The following is a 16,698-nucleotide window of genomic DNA, read 5'->3' as shown; positions in this document are numbered from 1 at the left end:
GCTGTAGAATCGGATGTGGTCTTTTGTGATGAGGTGGTTCTGATGACTCTGAACCTTCCTGCCTATGTGTGGGTTGCTTCACTTTTGATCTTCCTAAACTTGCCTAGACCTGCACAGTTCTCCTGTCAGTTCAGGTGGTGGAAATTACTAGCTAGAAGCACTTTATAGCTTTCCCCTGCTGAGTAGGCACGAGTTCTTTATTTTATACCCTCAGAGGGGTTCATGAGTTACAGAATCAGGCCTAGATGCTGCGGTGCCTCGAAGCCTATCCTCAGCCTGCCTGTAGGTAACATCCCAGCGGCTGCAGCCATGTTTTTTCTGCGTTCTGTGATTAGATTTTAGTGTTCAGGGTTGAGCCAGGACTCAGTGTGAAGTTGAAGGTGTGTGTGTGAGCCTGAGAGCAGACTGTTGAGGCCCTGACCAGCCGTTGCCTGCAGGTCTGCACTGTGGCTTCATGCTGCTGCTGCAAAGAGCCTGACACTAGACTGAACATCCCCACTGTGGCTGGCCTCCTTCCGGCAGATGTCCCAACTCTAAGCCGGGGGGAATCCCACCACAAGTCAGAGTTGCGTAAAGAAAGACCGGTTCCCCAATACTGGAGGCCTGCACCCCAGCCGCTTCTCATGGGAAACGTAGAAGGTGCAACTGTAACGGCATCCTTCACACAAAGTTTGAAGTCTGTTCTATGTTTTTTTGGAGCAGCTTGTTTCACCGCAGGACAGTTTGGGAGATGTGGCTCTATCAGGTTGTTTGGGTTGTAACTGTTTCTTAGCAGGTGGACTGGGGGGCCTACAATGTCAACGGCAACTGTACAATGTACACAATGTACTTCTTAGACACAGAGCAGTGAGGTGAGTGCATTATTATGCAAGACAATAAAACCCAAACTGTCCGCACTGGTAGACTCTATAGAAGTCAGTACGATGTTTTTTCCTCTTTTTTCATGCAGTTGAAGTCTCAAACAGGTGAACAGGTGAACTGTACAGTGGTTGTTAGTCTGTAAGTTAGTAAGACATCTATTTGGATTTATTATCCAGTTATTATTATTATTATTATCATTATGTGTTAGTGATTTCATGATAAAAGGCCTACAGATTTCCAATATGCAGCAAAACCTAGTGAATCATCTGGTAATATGTCTGCATGTGTAAATCTCAATTATGGCCCAGCAGCTTCTCAAAGGTCAGAGGTCAGATGGTCTGGTACCAGGATGAATTAAAGAGCTAAAAATATATACATTTGGGATGAGGTGACTGAGATTTATGGTTTTGATTTTTTTTACATAAAATGTACATAAAATAGCAATATTTATATATAACCACTAAAATAAATATAACGTATAAGGAAATCCCTGAAATATTTTCTATCTTTCATGCAGAAAGCTGAGTACATGAGTGAATCATAAGGTCATGGCACTGAGAAGATGAATGAAAAACTATTATCCCAGCACTGAAGAGCAGCATGAAAAATCTGAACTAGGGCAGGTTGTTATGTTGTCATAACTTTGACTCTGCTACCCCCTGCTGGTATCACACTTCTTTACAAGCTGTCAAAAGTAATTGCTGAGATGACAATTAAAGGATGTAAAAGGGATATAAAAAGGGGCTCTTCTAGTATCTGAATATTCTGGACCCTAGTTTATCATGAACCATCAATTAATTGTATTACGGTAATTATCTGATGTTTCCTAACAATTTTGGCAAATGGTTTGAAACGGTTCAAAGTGCAGCCCTGTCTTCTTACCTGTTTGGGGGTTTCTCTGCTATATATTTTAAATATGAGCAGATCTCACTGACTTTGATTATATATTGTTTAATATTGAATTATTAGCAATTATGTTGCAGAAACAAGAAGTACTTACACACGGGTTTATGGAATTCTATGTTTAATTATGACATTGCAGTGGTGCAGCTTTAATACATACAACATGCTCACACTATGAAACATCCACCAAATGATTAAATTATGTAGTTTGTTTAGCTGTAACATAAACATTTGCTCATGGGATAAGCTGGACCTGCATGTGTGCATTACAGCTTTTATGTTACTGACATTCAGGAAAGTGATATAAAATAAATTGCATAATTATAGTATAGATATTTAAAAGTCCCCTGCTTAATTAAAATCTATATTTTACAGCTTTTCTTTCTCATAAAAATCATCATTCTCATATTTGAATAAATGCATATGTTGTTTGTGAAAACTTAAGTTTGCATAGCCTCGACATCCATGACAAGAATCACTGTGCAATGTCGTAGTAATACTCTCGTAGTCTTGGCTCGACGACCGCAAATCCAGGCCTCTCATCCACCCTGGAAGACATGACAACAGCAACAAATCACTCTGCTGTTGCTCAGACTAGATATGACTTAGAGACTATGTCACACTCACTTGTATGTCCAGCAGGTCCTCATGAGATCATAGATCTCCGGTGGACAGTTCACTGGGGAGTCCAAACGCTTTCCACCCTCAACCATCTGCAGCACTTCGTTTCCTTTCATTCCCTGTCAACAGTGACATATTCAGATCAAAGGTGAGCTCATCAGGCAGACATCCGTGTACAATTGTCATAAACTGGTCTATGTGGATTGACCTCAAGTGGCCACTAGAGTTACTGCATGTGCAGGGTAATGTTATTCATACCTTGTATGGTTTTTGGCCGTAGGAGAAGGCCTCCCACATGAGCACTCCGAAGCTCCACACGTCACTTTTGCATGAGAATTTAAAGTAGTTAATGCACTCCGGAGCGTACCATTTCACAGGCCATTTTCCATGACTCTTGGCCTGCAGGGGGAGACACACACACACACAATGTCATATTAGTGATACTGCAGCTTCAGGGTATACGATGACTATAACAATCTGACAGCTTTAAGACACAGTCTCTAGTCAGGCAGCTGCAGCTGGTCCAAAATGCTGCTGCTAGAGTTCTGAGTAACACCAGGAAAATGTACCACATCACACCGGTCCTCAAATCACTGCACTGGCTTCCTGTGAGTCAAAGGATACATTTCTAAACTTTACTCCTGGTCTACAAAGCACTGAATGGTCTTGGACTAAAATACATCCTGGACTTATTGGTTCCCTATGAACCATCCAGACGCCTGAGATCATCGGGGACAGGCCTACTGTGTGTACCCAGGGTCAGGACCAAACAGAGTGAAGCAGGATTCAGTTATTCTGCCCCTCACCTGTGGAACAGCCTTCCTGAAGGTCTGCTGAAACAGCAGCTCAAACTTTAAGTCAGGCCTGAAAACACACTTGTTTACTGCAGCGTTCTCCTAAATTCTTGACTTCTGTCCTAACTGCACTTAATTTAATCATCCTGATTTTATTTGATGTTGTTTATGATTGTATTCTTTTTATGATTTTAATTTCCTTCTTAATTTAATGTTTTTATTCTGTGATTTCATCTTATGTAAAGCACTCTGAATTGCCTTGAGTATGAATGGTGCTCTATAAATAAAGCTTGCCTTGCCTATGAGACTCCATCGCCTCTGTGAAGGAACATGACATGTCCCCAGATAACAGTGGAGAAACACTGAACTACACCATCAGCAGGTACCTTGTAGTAGTTCTGCTCCTCACCCACGGCTTTGGAGAGGCCAAAATCACTGATCTTGGCATAGTGCTGTGTGACCAGCAGTACGTTCCTGGCAGCCAGGTCCCTGTGGACGAAGTTATTCTCCTCCAGGTACTTCATACCCATGGACACCTGGTGGACCAGCTCTGTGATGTTCTTTATAGATGTTTGCCTGCAGATTATCAGTTCTATTAACCACAAAAACTCAAGATGACACAGAGAGCACTGTAAAAATTCTATTCTTGACTTCTCCCATTGTTTGAAATGTTTGCTGTAGCTCTTGTTAGCTCTACTAGTGACCTGCAGAGGGCTCCACTGGACATAGACATCTATCATTCTACCAGCCTTTTGGCCTGGACACAGAGGATGTGAGGTGACACTACAAGCTGCTTTCACTGTTGTTAGTTCCTTCCAAATCCAGCTGCCACAGCTAGATGCAAGTTTCAGTTCAGCTGTCTACTTGTAAGTCAAAGCATAGCTAAATGTGAGAGTAGCAACTGGCTTTAATCAATATTTGACTGAACATTTAACACAGTTTGTAGAATTTTGTATGAGTATGAGGTGATGTCCGGCCCATCTGCAGAGACTTCCTGTCCAAGGTAACACCAAGTCAACAGATCTGCAAAATAAAAGTAACTATTTACCTGTGCTTCTGCAGGAACTTGTTCAGCGGTCCCAACTCGGCCAGCTCCATGACCAGCATGAGTTCTTCCGCCTCACAGATGCCGATCATACGGACAATGTACGGGTTGTCCAGCTGCTGCATGACGTTAGCTTCTCGCAGCATTTCCTCTCGTACTGCAGGGTTGTTGTCATCATTCTTCAGGATTTTGACTGCCACCTGCTTCTCTGACCTAATATATACATATACATATTTAATCAGAAAACTAATAATCACAGCATCATCTTTAAAAAAACGTTTTTCTGAGCCTATCAGCGATGATAGGATGTGATGCAGCATACTTTCTCATCTTGTAGACGCCCCTCATGACGGTGCCAAAGTTCCCAGAGCCCAACTCTCCATCCTCCAGGAAGAGCTGGTTACGATCCACCGTGGAACTCCTCAGTTCATCTGGATCTGCGTATGGACTCTCATATACCTCTGTGTCCATCGGCATGGCTTCTGATGGAGGAATAATAATAATGAGAAGACGTATGTAAAATGACTCTATTAAGTCTTTTGTCATTGTCCTCAAGTGGCATAAAACTGTCAAGCTCAACTGCACACACGCTGGATGACTATTCCTTTAAAGTGAGGTTGTCTGGTGACATCAAACATGTAGAGGATGTAATTGAACAACTGAGGTGAACAACATGGCACTAAGCTTTCTACTGAATCTGCTGAAACTCACCTTTGTTGTCGGCTTGACTACCAGGAATCCCGGTTGCATAGGTATTATCTTTGTTCTTGTTTTGAGATCCTCGGTTCTGTTTGCAGAGTGTCAGAGAAGTCAAAACATACAGTGTTTAAAAGCATCACAGCTGCAGCAATGTAATCTGGACATGTGCATTCACACACAGGGTCTATAATACATGGTGATTTACAGCTTGTTGACAGGGATGTGATCACTTTGTCACACAACCCTGCTGTAAAAGTGCCTGAAAACATGCCGGAGCACTTTTACACACAGGAATACTTTTTGAATCTCACACATCAGTGATAACAGTGTCATGGAAACTCTCCATTGTACATGTCAGCATCAGAATTTATATGTGTTGGAAAGGCTGGGAAAAAAAGACAAAGAAAGGTGTGAGATTCAAAAAGCTCCAAGGCAAAACCAGGTGTCGGGCAGAGTTCACCTCAGTGGCTGCCTCCTTCAGAGACCACAATCAGAATAAAGGGGATTCAGAGGACTAACTAACATCAAGCTTCACAGAGGTCGACACCTTTTGGGTGCAATCCAAGAACAGGCTGACAGGGCTGTTCAAATCCAAAGGCTTCTCCAAAAAATGTCCAAATGGATTAGATTGATATGGACTGATCAAGGAAAATTGAACAGCATTATGTTATTGCTACTGCTAAGTGACACATTGTTAGCTGTTTAGTGAGGTTTATAAGAATTATTAAGGAATATAAATAAGGTTTTTCAGAGCAGTGGACATGTGAGGAGCCTTTGGAATAGAACAGACACGTTTACTATATTTTGAAGAACACACAGAAAGAGGCAGCCACTGAATTGGGCGATGCTTCATGATGTACTTGCACTGAGTGATCTCTAGAGGGTGTCAGAACTTTAGTGAATTTTGTGTGTGGACTTGCAGGAAGTCTGAGGTTAGTGAGCAGCAATCCACACTGAAGCATTAGTGAGGGGGGGGGGGGGGGGGGGGGGGGCTGGTTACTGCTGTAAGCTGCTGCGATCATTAATGTTTACAGGGAGGAGGCAGGAGGTGTGTTAGTACCCATCGTGTAGGAGCGCCTTTGATTTTGGAGAAGATTTCACCTGCCACATTTTGCTAAAAACCAAAATGTCAGAGAGGTTAGAAACCTGCTAATGTTTCAGACATCATGCAGACACAGAGTTATCCTACTTTAACTGCACAGTACAGAAAGAAGCTGTCAGACCTGTCAGGAGGAAAATATACGAGTTGATTCTCCTAAATCATGATAACATATGCATCCACGTAGACAAATGTCTACGTGTCTACCTGTGAGCCGCCTGTCATGCAGAGTTTAAACACTAACATTCTATAACAACAGCTAACAATTAATTACAGATCATTTTTCAGAAATGAGAATTTCTTGCTTCACAATCATAACTTTAAACCACTTTATAATTAGAGAAAATTACAAATCCCAATCTAATGTGTAATCTACAGATTATATAAAATATTACATTATATATATATATATAATAAATATAGATAGGATGGAGAAAATAATTAGCAGGATTGCTGATTTCTGATATCTGTACATGCATGTAAATAACAGTGTATAAAACTCTAATAATATATAATAATATAAGAGGCCAATGACAACTGTTCCTGCAAAGATGTCAACACTCATACAACCATCTGAACACATTAGTAAATTATATTTTAAATAAAGTTATTAATATAAAAAATAGAAAAAAAAGTGGCCACACACACACACACACTTACCAAGGTTCCCAAGGTAGAGCCTAGGCTTGGATTAGGCAGAGGTGGCCGTCCAATCAGTCCTGCAGATACATGTGGGACAAACATGGATCAGATGTGTGCTCTACTCTTCTCTCTTAGATGTCAGTGAATATTCTGTTAACTTTAGTGTTTTTACCAATGTCTCCGCCCGGTCTTGGACAGGGCTCTGTGAGCACTCGCAGCAGGCCGTCTGGCTTGTATGAGTAGTGCTCCACCAGCTGTCATAGAGACAACACAGAGCACATGCTTATCACAGTGACCGTGTACTACATACACATCTGTACCCACAAGACATCTGTTTGGAGCATCACCAGTCATCAGTGAATTAGCACTGATGGATACGTGTAGACTTCACAGACCTCAGAATCCGGACTAACCTGCCACAGGGTGTCGAACTTCTTGCCATCTGGGATGGACAGCTTGCCATGCCTGTTCTTGTCAATGCGATAATGCATGACTTGTCCTTCATGCAGCAAGCACAAAGCGTAGGATCCATTCATATCTCTCTGTCGAATGCTGCACACACAAGTAGGAGAAAAATAAGAGACGTGTGTGTTTTAATTGATGGTTTGGTAGAGTTAATGCTATAGGAGACATCGACATATCTGTCAGCACACAGAGGAGGTTGGTTTGTGTTTTCAGGGTAACTCTGCTTGTCTCTATCCTGAATCTATAACCAGATGTCTGAAAACAAAGTCATGTAAACTCAGTATTCTGAATTGATAGTCTGACTTCAAGTTATTATTATAATTAACAAATATTTTATCATAGGGAATAAACATATTTTCAACCAGGTAAAAACAAAAAAATGAACTATTTGCTGGGACAAAGGATCAAACAGAAGACCCAAGAAGACCCTTACAGCAAACACATCAAGGTTAACGTTTAATTTTTTTTTAGCTGCACATTGATCTGTAGCTCGATATCACTGAAGATGAGAGAAACCTCAGTGATTTCTGAGCCTGAAATAAAGGTTTGATTAAATGAGTGCGGAGGGTAGACATTTAGAGTGCAGCTCTTTGAAGAAGAGTTCCTCTTTTTCTTTTCTTCTTCTTTTTTCTTTGCATCACATAAACCGCTGTGACAATTTATTTTCATTTTTGAATAAATACACAAAACATGAATTTGCATTATATCTACTTAATTCCTACATTAAATGTAGTACTGGCTCTGTAAAACTGTTAGATTTTATTTTTACAGTAAAATATGTTTATAATCATATATTTTCTATATTTGTTCATTTTTCTCTTCTCTCTTCTATATGGATTTGTAAGGATTTAAGCATTTAAGACAGCCGATTCAGCACTTTTTAAAATAACTTTCATTAATTTCATTACATTAAATGATGAATCTCTGTGTCTTAAAACCCCAAAAACATTGTCAACATATTTTTATTCTTCATTTGTTCACTTTATTATTCTTGGCGTATTTGTCACTTTTCATGGGGGAGGGTTTTACTAATAAATAAAATACCCTGCGCCCACCTGAAACCACAGAGTAGCTCAGCTGTGACCAGCTGTGACTGTGTGTGACTATTTTCATACTGTAGAGACATTACAGTAATAAGGAGCAAATACAGGAACCAAACAGGAACCCAGATAGATGGCCTGTGTGTGCTGCTTTCAAAAGGATGTTCTAAAAATTTTTAAAAAATTAGATAAACAATCATCTGTCACGCTTGGAAGCCAAAACGTAAACCAAAAGTACGCCCCAGAATATTCTTGGGCACAGACAGTTTAAAATACAGTCAAAAATAATAAGAGGCCTTATTTTAAAACAAAAAGGTTTTCTGCTCGACTTCACATGAGAAAAAGGACAGAGCCCCGCTGTCATTCTTCCTCATTTGGCTACTTCAGGAAGTCCTTTGCAAACTGCCAGAGCAGAAACCACAGTGTGTGAGCGTGTGTGTGTGTGTGTGTGTGTGTGTGTGTGTGTGTGTGTGTTTCTTCAGCTGAGACCACTGCCACTCAACTGAAGTCTCAGCTGCTATAAATAATCTACAAACAGTTTGTTCAGATGTTTTTACACAGAATGTCAGCTTCTACAGCATCTATTCATTTCACAACGCACACTGTTACAAAGTGACATTTACACAACATTGCTGTGTGCGTCCTATTATCGCTGTACTGACAAAAATCCACTACATCATTATTAACACAGAACAACAACAAAAGCCTGCTTTATGCTCTCAGGTCGTGAGGCTCTATGGATGATGGCCCTAAACTGTTTATTTCCATTTTTTTGGTCACATTTCTATGATGTTTCTGCAGCAATAACAAAACAAGTATGTAAACAAAAATCTATATAAAGCAGTCCAAAGGACAAAAGTGTGTGCAGTGAAAACATTTTGGCTTGAGATGAGGAAACATACACCTGAGGCCACTAACCTGCTTTTGTTTCCACTGTTCTCACCCACGTTCATGGTGAGTTTGCTGACCTACATTTTGGCTCTTCTTAAGAAGCGATATTAAAAACAAGCTTCAGTCACTTAAACTGTGCGATGAAGCCTCACGAAGCTGTTAAGAGCTCGGCCAGTGAGACATGAAACCAGAAACATCCACAAATGGTGGAAGTTTGGAGGAGCGTGCTTATTAAATCCAAGCTTTGTGTCTAATATTTTATGTTTTCAGTCACTGTTTGGTTCTGTTTGGACTATGATGAGTAATCCTGCCTTAACCTGAAGGTTTTTTTATGCTCCTGTGACATTAGACATTTGACCAATGCTGTGTGTTTGCTGCAGGGGTAAACCCACATAGACAGGACCATAAAATGAACACAATTGTCCCAATTGAAAGTGATGTCTGTGCATTTTAAGCTTTTCTTATGTCATTATAAGGTTTAAAAGACACAATCTGAAGTGTTTTGTACAGGCTGAGGTTAGGATTGTGTGTAACCAGCGTTTAAAGGGAAGGGAATGGGGGGGTATACTTACAGGAACTTTCCATTTGTGCGGGCACCGTTTTGGAGCCGGGGCTCGGAGTCCTCTCGTGCTATTGATCCGTGGAACCACGGCATTTTTTCATGAGCTGTTTTGGCGATCATTTTCTCCAGCTGAGGCCTCTGACTGATGATGGCCTGCTCGAGAGCTGCACCCTGCACACACACACAAACACATGACACAATAAAAACATACACTAATAATATAAATAATATTCAGGATAAGACAGGGCTGTGGAGACGTAGTGGGTGGTGGGCTTTTTATGGGTTTTATGAACCGTGGTGGTCATATCAGGAAGTGAAGCGAGCTCTGAACAAACCACACCAGTGGCAGGGATGACCAGGTTTGCTGCAGTTTCTTTAAGCAGTAGCTGCATGTTGGGTGGTAGATAAAACGCAAGGGGTTAACATTTCCTTCAACTGCTGGAGGATTGTTGGATAGATAAAATGCGTCTATTGTTTTCAAATGTGATCCTCATTGGTCTATTAAAAGACCTGGGAACATAAAAAAGAAGTTAGTTATCTCCAATAACATACTCTAGCCCCACAGCTGATAAAATCCTTCTGTGATTGTGTTAGGAAGTCCTGGTGAGGGCAAAACTCTTCAACATGGTAGCCAAGAATGAAGCTTGTTACAAATGGTAGATGCTTCTCTTGCAATGTATGTTTTTGTTCTACGCTCCTCAAACTATGTTTGTGGACTTTGTTGATATTGTTGTTGTCTGTGCCCATTCTGTCATTCATATGAGAGGTCTTAGCAAGTCAGATTATTAGTCAAAGCCTCTGCCTACTTCTAAAAATGTGTACATTGATTGATTTCCCCATGAAAGACAGTGACAGTGAGATTGTTCATCCCTCATTAGACAAGTCTTTGTGAAAGGGCCTGATCTTTCCAGACAGATTGACCTGTATGAAACACGTAGTAGCCAATTGTGCCAGCTTTTTGCCAGCCGTCCAGTAATCTTTTTGTCTATATATTCAGAATGACCTCTCAGAATGGAGCCGACACTAACCTGTAGGTTCCAGGTCTGCTTTACATACTCCAGGATCAGTCTCTCCTTCAGGTCCTCAAAGGGCCCCACTTTGGGCTGCATGTTCTTGGGCCGGTTACAGGGCTTCTTCAGCAGACACACCAGACCATCTTTCTCCTGGGAGTGATAGTCGATCACGTCCTCTGGGCTCCTGTGGCTCTTACCACCGGCGATAGCGAACGTCTCATTGGGTTGTCTCTCTATGGTGTAGTGGTAGCAGCGGCCCGAGCTCGCCACAGACAGAGCGAAGCCTCCCAGATAGTTACGGCTTTGACGCAGCAGGTACAGGCCGCTACCCATGCCTGCCTGCCGCAGGTAGTCCTCCGCCTCCTCCCTGGTGATGTTGCCATAGAAGAATGGCAACGTATTGACATTGTCAGCCATGTTGGCTTCTGGATGGTGGCCCCCTCAAGAAAGTCACTTGTCAGCCACCAGGATGCAAATGACCTAATAACAAAAACAGAATACAAATACCATTAATGATGAATTTCCATGTTCCTTCACAGAAATAAATAACATGGAGCCTTAGGAATAGAACATGCTGGTATGTAGTGAATAATTAGATATATGGATGATTTATCAGTCATTTTTCAAGTAACAAGTAGTTAATAATTTATTCATTAATTTGTCATTAATTGATTATTATCATTTCCAACTTTGTGCTTGAACACCACAGCCTGCCATCCAATCATAACTTAATGTTTCTGCAACCCTTTAAAAAGCCGACAACATCACTGAAGAAAAACAAAGACTTTAGAGCTTCTGAAGGTATTTTCATCAACAACTGTTTCATCCGAATGAAAACCTTTATGTGTTTGCTGTAAATTAAATCATTCTGCATCTGCTGAAAGAAAAAGATCTGACTGCGAGTGGCATTTTTCAGATAGATTAGATAAGCATCTCCGCGGTCTTGTGATCTTCGGGGGTTGCAGGCAGCCATTGATGTGAACATGGCCAAATGAAGCACATACATAAACATTAAAAACAAAAATATGGGAAGATAACTGAGCAAAGGTTTTGTTCATTTCAAAATATATTACTTCTGTAATCTTACTTAATTTATCACCAAACATTCTGCTGTCATTCATATGTGAAGTGAAAGTGGCTAAGTCATCAGAATATATCAATCTTAAAGATGGGTTATTTTTCCTTGAGAAATGTTTAGTAACAAATAAAATAAAAATAATTAAATTATAGACCAACTTCTAGATCTTGACCTTTTTTCTTTTTTGTCATATAAGTAATCCCTGCAGACTGAGACAACACACTTCAGGAGACTGAAGCTTAACATACTTGATGTTAGTGGTAAGAAGGAGACAGAAAGTTCACGCAATAATCTTCATTCCAAGCTCTATACATGCTGCTGAACATTAACATTACCTCTAAAACATTTAATTATTCCATTTAAGTTCAAACTTAACAAATTAGATAAAAGCTAGTGTTGGAAACAGCAGTATGATGATAAGTGAAATTATCTCACATGCAGAAAAAAAAATTGTTGTCATGACTCGGTATGTAAGAAAAGGAACTGTGATACTTCAGCTACATGAAGAGCGACAGAGCACTTCAAAAAAGAGTAAAACAGCAGTAGAGTCCAAACTTAAAGAAATGCTCATTCTCCACTTACTGTGTGTAATGTGCCAAGTTAGTTCTACGGTCGATCCTCCTGTTAGTCCGTCAGCACATCAGCTTCCAGCAGTTTGAACAGCACGTCAACAGGTCATCTGAAATTCCAGCCTCCTCCTCCTGGCAAACAGAAAAATGAGCACGGACACAGGTGCTGTGTTCCAGCAGGAGCAGGCTGAACCTTCAGGCTACATACAGACACAAACTGAAGCAAGTGCCGGAGCTCGAAAAGCTTCCTCATTTCAAGGACTTCCTTGACAGTTTAATTCTTTTACTTCCTTTTTTTTAATCTGCACACTGACCAACATGTCTGCTCAACAGGAAATGATGCAAAAACACCAACAAATAAAAAAATGTGTTAATTTGATGTTGAAAAAAAAAAGACTGAATGATGCAAATTAAAGTTCCAGAAAGAGGAAAAGAAACTTCTTCTTTTTTTCCTGCACATTTAATAAATACACTTTGGGCTGTATTAAAAATGTTACTTGCCAGAACTTTATTATTAATTACCATTAATAGTTTGATTTAATTGTTTTTATGCATCTATTTTGTATTAAAAAAATGATGTGAAAAATCTCACATTTGCTGAAATATTACTATATAATACAAAGAAAATATGACCTTTGTGTGTTAATACAGCTTAACATTTGTTGTTAATTGGTAGCAATGCACTGGTGAATTTGTGTCCACCATATGATCTGTGCCACCAGTGTGTTTATAATTCATAATATAATTTTAAAATCATTGAGGAAAAAATTTATTACAAAAATATTTTAAAGATACATATTTTATTGGATGCTGTAATGTGTCATATTATATATAATGTTGGTCTGCTATCTACGCCTTGCTCTAAATATTGGAAATAAATATTATTATTATTAGTATGATCCAGCAGAGATGGTGACATAAGGTTAATTCTTTTTGTCTGTCACTTTACAAGCAGTTCAAACTACTCCTTTTTTGTTTTTCAGTGTATTTGTCTTTTAATCCACATTTCAACACCACTCTATAGACCACCTGAACTGTGTAGCATGCAGGGCAGGAAGTTCTCTGGAAGTGTCAGTGGCTATTTGAGTGTTTTCACACTCACAACATGGCAAAAGCACAAACACGCGCTCTCACCCCAACATTAACAGTAACAGCTAAGTGCCTACCCACAATGCAAATTGTATTTTTTTAAGAAATTGTTGTAAAAAGTTATGAAGACCAGCCAAATGTCCACACACACACGTGCATTTATTCGGCTAGCCAGCCAAAAATGTCCTCACATCCCAAAATGTCCTTACTGTTCTCCTTCTCAAACTGGTCCTCACAAATATATCTTTTGCTATTACATATACACACACACTCTAAAGCTGAAGCCTTTAGCTGAATGGTCGTCATGCCTGTAGCTCAGTTCAGTTACATCAATGTAAAATGTACTCACTGTGACACAGTCAGGAAGGTTGTGACTTCAAAGGCTCTTTGAGTAAGTGTTATATGTGTTTAGGCAGGGCGGGAGGCAAATTGTCCTCACAAACACAGAAGTACAAATAAGAGGTTTTACATGTGTTTGCATGCATGCACACACTGCACATGTTATTGGTGTGATCACACTTTTTTTTTCTTGGGTATGTCTTACACACGAGAGTGCTGTATGTTGCTGTAATAGGGTGTGTAGTGTGAAAAAGGCCATTAATGCTAGATTTATTGGTCCCATACTTACTGTTTGTAGCTGTTATGCACAGATAACAAGGCCAAATAATACAATGCATTTTTGTAACTATTATATGTAACTATTTTTTTAGGTCAAGTGTAATTTTCTTAGTCCTGCTGCAGGGGTCTCCAGGCTTTCAGTAAAAGTGTAAAGGAGAGTAAGAGCTGTCTGAAAGCGATTATGCAACAGTGTGACATTTCAGACTTCATTTAGATGTTAGTGCATCTTCAGGGTGGGCTGGCTCAGGTGTGTTTGGAGTTGATGCAGTGAAGAGTGGAAAAATCTTACCATGTGGTACGTGCTTTACACTTAAAGGTCTCCGTACCGTCACCTCACACTGAAACCGTGTCAGACTGTGCGCTGCCGGAAAAGAACAGCCCTCACTTCCTCAGAAGTTCTTTCCCTCCAGTTGCCTTAAAGAGCTGCAGGGTCTGAATTCAAAGAAGGAAATGTGTCACGTTTACTTTTTCTGTCAACCACAGCAACAAACAGTGACGTTCACCCGAGAGCCTGTCAGTCCATCCTGATCCAGTTTAACTTTAGACGGATGTTTTTTGTTGTTAGTTTTATATATTTATATAAAAATCTTACATGAACTTAACCTAACCCTAACCCTAATTTCAAATTTGGCTCCACCTTGTGGAATAAAACTGTACCAGCCGACCCCAAATTCTCCAATTGAACTGAACACTATGTCATGTTCTGATGGATTATTAGATCTTTGAATTTTATCGGTGTGCAGTGGCACCTTTATCTAGTTTATTGTGAGCATATAATATATATAATATAAAAGTTAAATAATAATAAAATTAAAAATAAAAAAAATAAATAATTTTAATCAATAACATCATACACTACACCACAGGCCAAAGGTGCATAGAAGTGAACAACAGGAAAATAAAAGTGCTTTAAATATCCCTGCTGTATCCTCCTTTCTGTGTAATATATAAATAGAGCATATATGTAATTCATAATGAAACCTGTTTAAACCACTTTCAACATGATTAACGGAGCCTGATCAGAACAGAATGTTTGTCTTTCTCTCGAATTTCAACAGAGTTCTTTCATCAAGTTCCTGTTTTTTATTATTAAAATATGCTTTGTTATGGTAACACTTTTTGGCTCTATAAAATGACATGTGAGATCAGTGTTCTTATTTTAAGCATGCCCACTGAAGACAATCAGGCACGTGCAAAAATATTATATATAAATATTAGTATTAGTATATGCCATCACTGATGCTTTCCTAAAAAATAAAATAAATAAAGTTAGTCAAGATGAAAATTGTGTATTAAGTAGTTAGTTAGCTAACTGAGCCAGAGCACCGGCATCATGACTGAGGCTCATTATAGAAACACAGCTGGCAGCGTGACACCACCTCCATGCAGAGTCTGACCTCACATCAGTCCAGCACTGTGTTCATCAAAGGTAACAAACACTGTAGAAATGTAGTTGAGTAGAAAGTACAGATACTAGCTGCAAAATGTAATGGAGTAAAAGTATAAAGTATGAACTATTTTAAGTATACATAAAAAATGACTACACAGTAACGAAGTACAAATACTTAGTTACTTTCCACCACTGCCTGTGACACAGTGACACTTTCACACACAGTGTTTATATAGGCTACACACATTCCATTCATTCTTCTACATTTCCATCCATTGATTTCCACTGATAAAATCTAAGAATACACACATTTGTCACCATAATCATCAATTGCATTGAATGTCTCTTTATCTTTATCTACAAAGCTGTAATCAAATCAAAGGTTGCTTTGAGGAATCCAAAATTTCAGTTTGTTGTTTTTGTTGCTTACATAGAGCAATGCACCTGTATTTATACCATAGATCTGATATCTTCAGTGTTTTATTTTAGTAAAAAAAAAAACAAAAAAAACATATAACTGAAGCGGTGTGTGTGTCCAAATAACACACAATGCGGGACGCATTTAAATGTATTTACTTCCAAAGGATCACTGGTTAATCCGATCCTGCCTCCTGCCCTATATATTGCATTAAGCTGACAGTCAGCGGACTGCTCCTTTAAAGTCAGCCCCACATTCACTGCAGGACAAACAGCTTTCTGCGACAGAAAGGATCGCGTCTCATTATTATCAGTGACGTGGCTCTCTGCAGCCTTTATTTCTGCACTGGGACATCCGACTGCCCCGCTTGCTGCTATAAGTGGGTTCAGTGATATGACACTGGCAGCAGGATGTGATAAAGATGCAGCAGGAGGTAGAACTCACTCACCTCCAGGAGCGCAGCCCGTTCACTCCGGACAGTCGCAGTCTGTTACCCCATTGTTCTTCAGTAAGCTCGGCTACAACTTTATATCATTGATGATGGGTTGTGATTCTGCGCCGTGGACAGGATCGTGGGTATCCCCGCGGCTCAGCAGCAGCATCCTATTTCCACTGCTTATAAATATTTGTAGGTGAATGTGCAGCTTCCGCTCTGGAGATGCTACATTCCTGGATCACTTCCTATTGGTCCGCATCCCCCCAAACAGGCGCGCTCATGCAGCCGGCCAATGATGCTCATGGACACAAATAATAGTGATATCATTCTTTTTAGATATTGTGTATATTTTCACTGTTTTCTGTAAATTCAAGAATCACATAGGTAAAAAAATGTTGAAAATACATTATCTTCAGCACGTACGTGTTATCAGTTATTATGAAATATTACCCTTTAAATGGTTCG

At 39.8% G+C, this 16,698-nt stretch overlaps 1 protein-coding gene across 4 annotated transcripts; it reads right to left on the bottom strand.

Annotated features, from left to right (window-relative positions):
• Nucleotides 1-1,906: 1,906 nt before the first annotated feature.
• On the bottom strand, nucleotides 1,907-16,337 carry syk (spleen tyrosine kinase). 4 transcript variants are annotated; one of them, XM_028418279.1, is made up of 16 exons: nucleotides 16,246-16,337; nucleotides 14,279-14,421; nucleotides 12,296-12,414; nucleotides 10,651-11,115; nucleotides 9,633-9,793; nucleotides 7,078-7,216; nucleotides 6,837-6,918; nucleotides 6,683-6,741; nucleotides 5,984-6,037; nucleotides 4,936-5,011; nucleotides 4,547-4,706; nucleotides 4,228-4,437; nucleotides 3,566-3,755; nucleotides 2,644-2,784; nucleotides 2,392-2,504; nucleotides 1,907-2,312 (listed from the first exon to the last, which is right to left on the bottom strand). In XM_028418279.1, the coding sequence occupies exons 4-16, from the start codon at nucleotides 11,050-11,052 to the stop codon at nucleotides 2,240-2,242; spliced, it is 1,860 nt and encodes a 619-aa protein (XP_028274080.1). In that variant the 5' UTR covers nucleotides 11,053-11,115; nucleotides 12,296-12,414; nucleotides 14,279-14,421; nucleotides 16,246-16,337; the 3' UTR covers nucleotides 1,907-2,239. The 4 variants fall into 4 exon arrangements, with proteins under 4 accessions (XP_028274080.1, XP_028274079.1, XP_028274078.1 ...); XM_028418278.1 differs by lacking the exons at nucleotides 14,279-14,421; nucleotides 16,246-16,337 and adding an exon at nucleotides 13,721-13,748; XM_028418277.1 differs by lacking the exons at nucleotides 14,279-14,421; nucleotides 16,246-16,337 and having other exon boundaries at nucleotides 12,296-12,575.
• Between the last annotated feature and the right edge of the window lie 361 nt (nucleotides 16,338-16,698).

This window comes from Parambassis ranga, chromosome 12 (genome assembly GCF_900634625.1).
Source record: "Parambassis ranga chromosome 12, fParRan2.1, whole genome shotgun sequence".
Taxonomy (NCBI): Eukaryota; Metazoa; Chordata; class Actinopteri; family Ambassidae; genus Parambassis; species Parambassis ranga.
The sequence above is the reverse complement of the archived record's forward strand: the minus strand, read 5'-3'. Positions and strand labels throughout refer to the sequence as shown.

Bases quoted from the DNA above. Each gene is read 5' to 3' on its own strand.
- syk (XM_028418279.1), bottom strand. From the start codon at position 11,052: ATGGCTGACAATGTCAATACGTTGCCATTCTTCTATGGCAACATCACC. The intron at 4,438-4,546 runs GTATGCTGCATC...TGTATATATTAG, and splicing joins GGCGTCTACAAGATGAGAAA to GTCAGAGAAGCAGGTGGCAG. The intron at 3,756-4,227 runs GTAAATAGTTAC...GATAATCTGCAG, and splicing joins AAGTTCCTGCAGAAGCACAG to GCAAACATCTATAAAGAACA.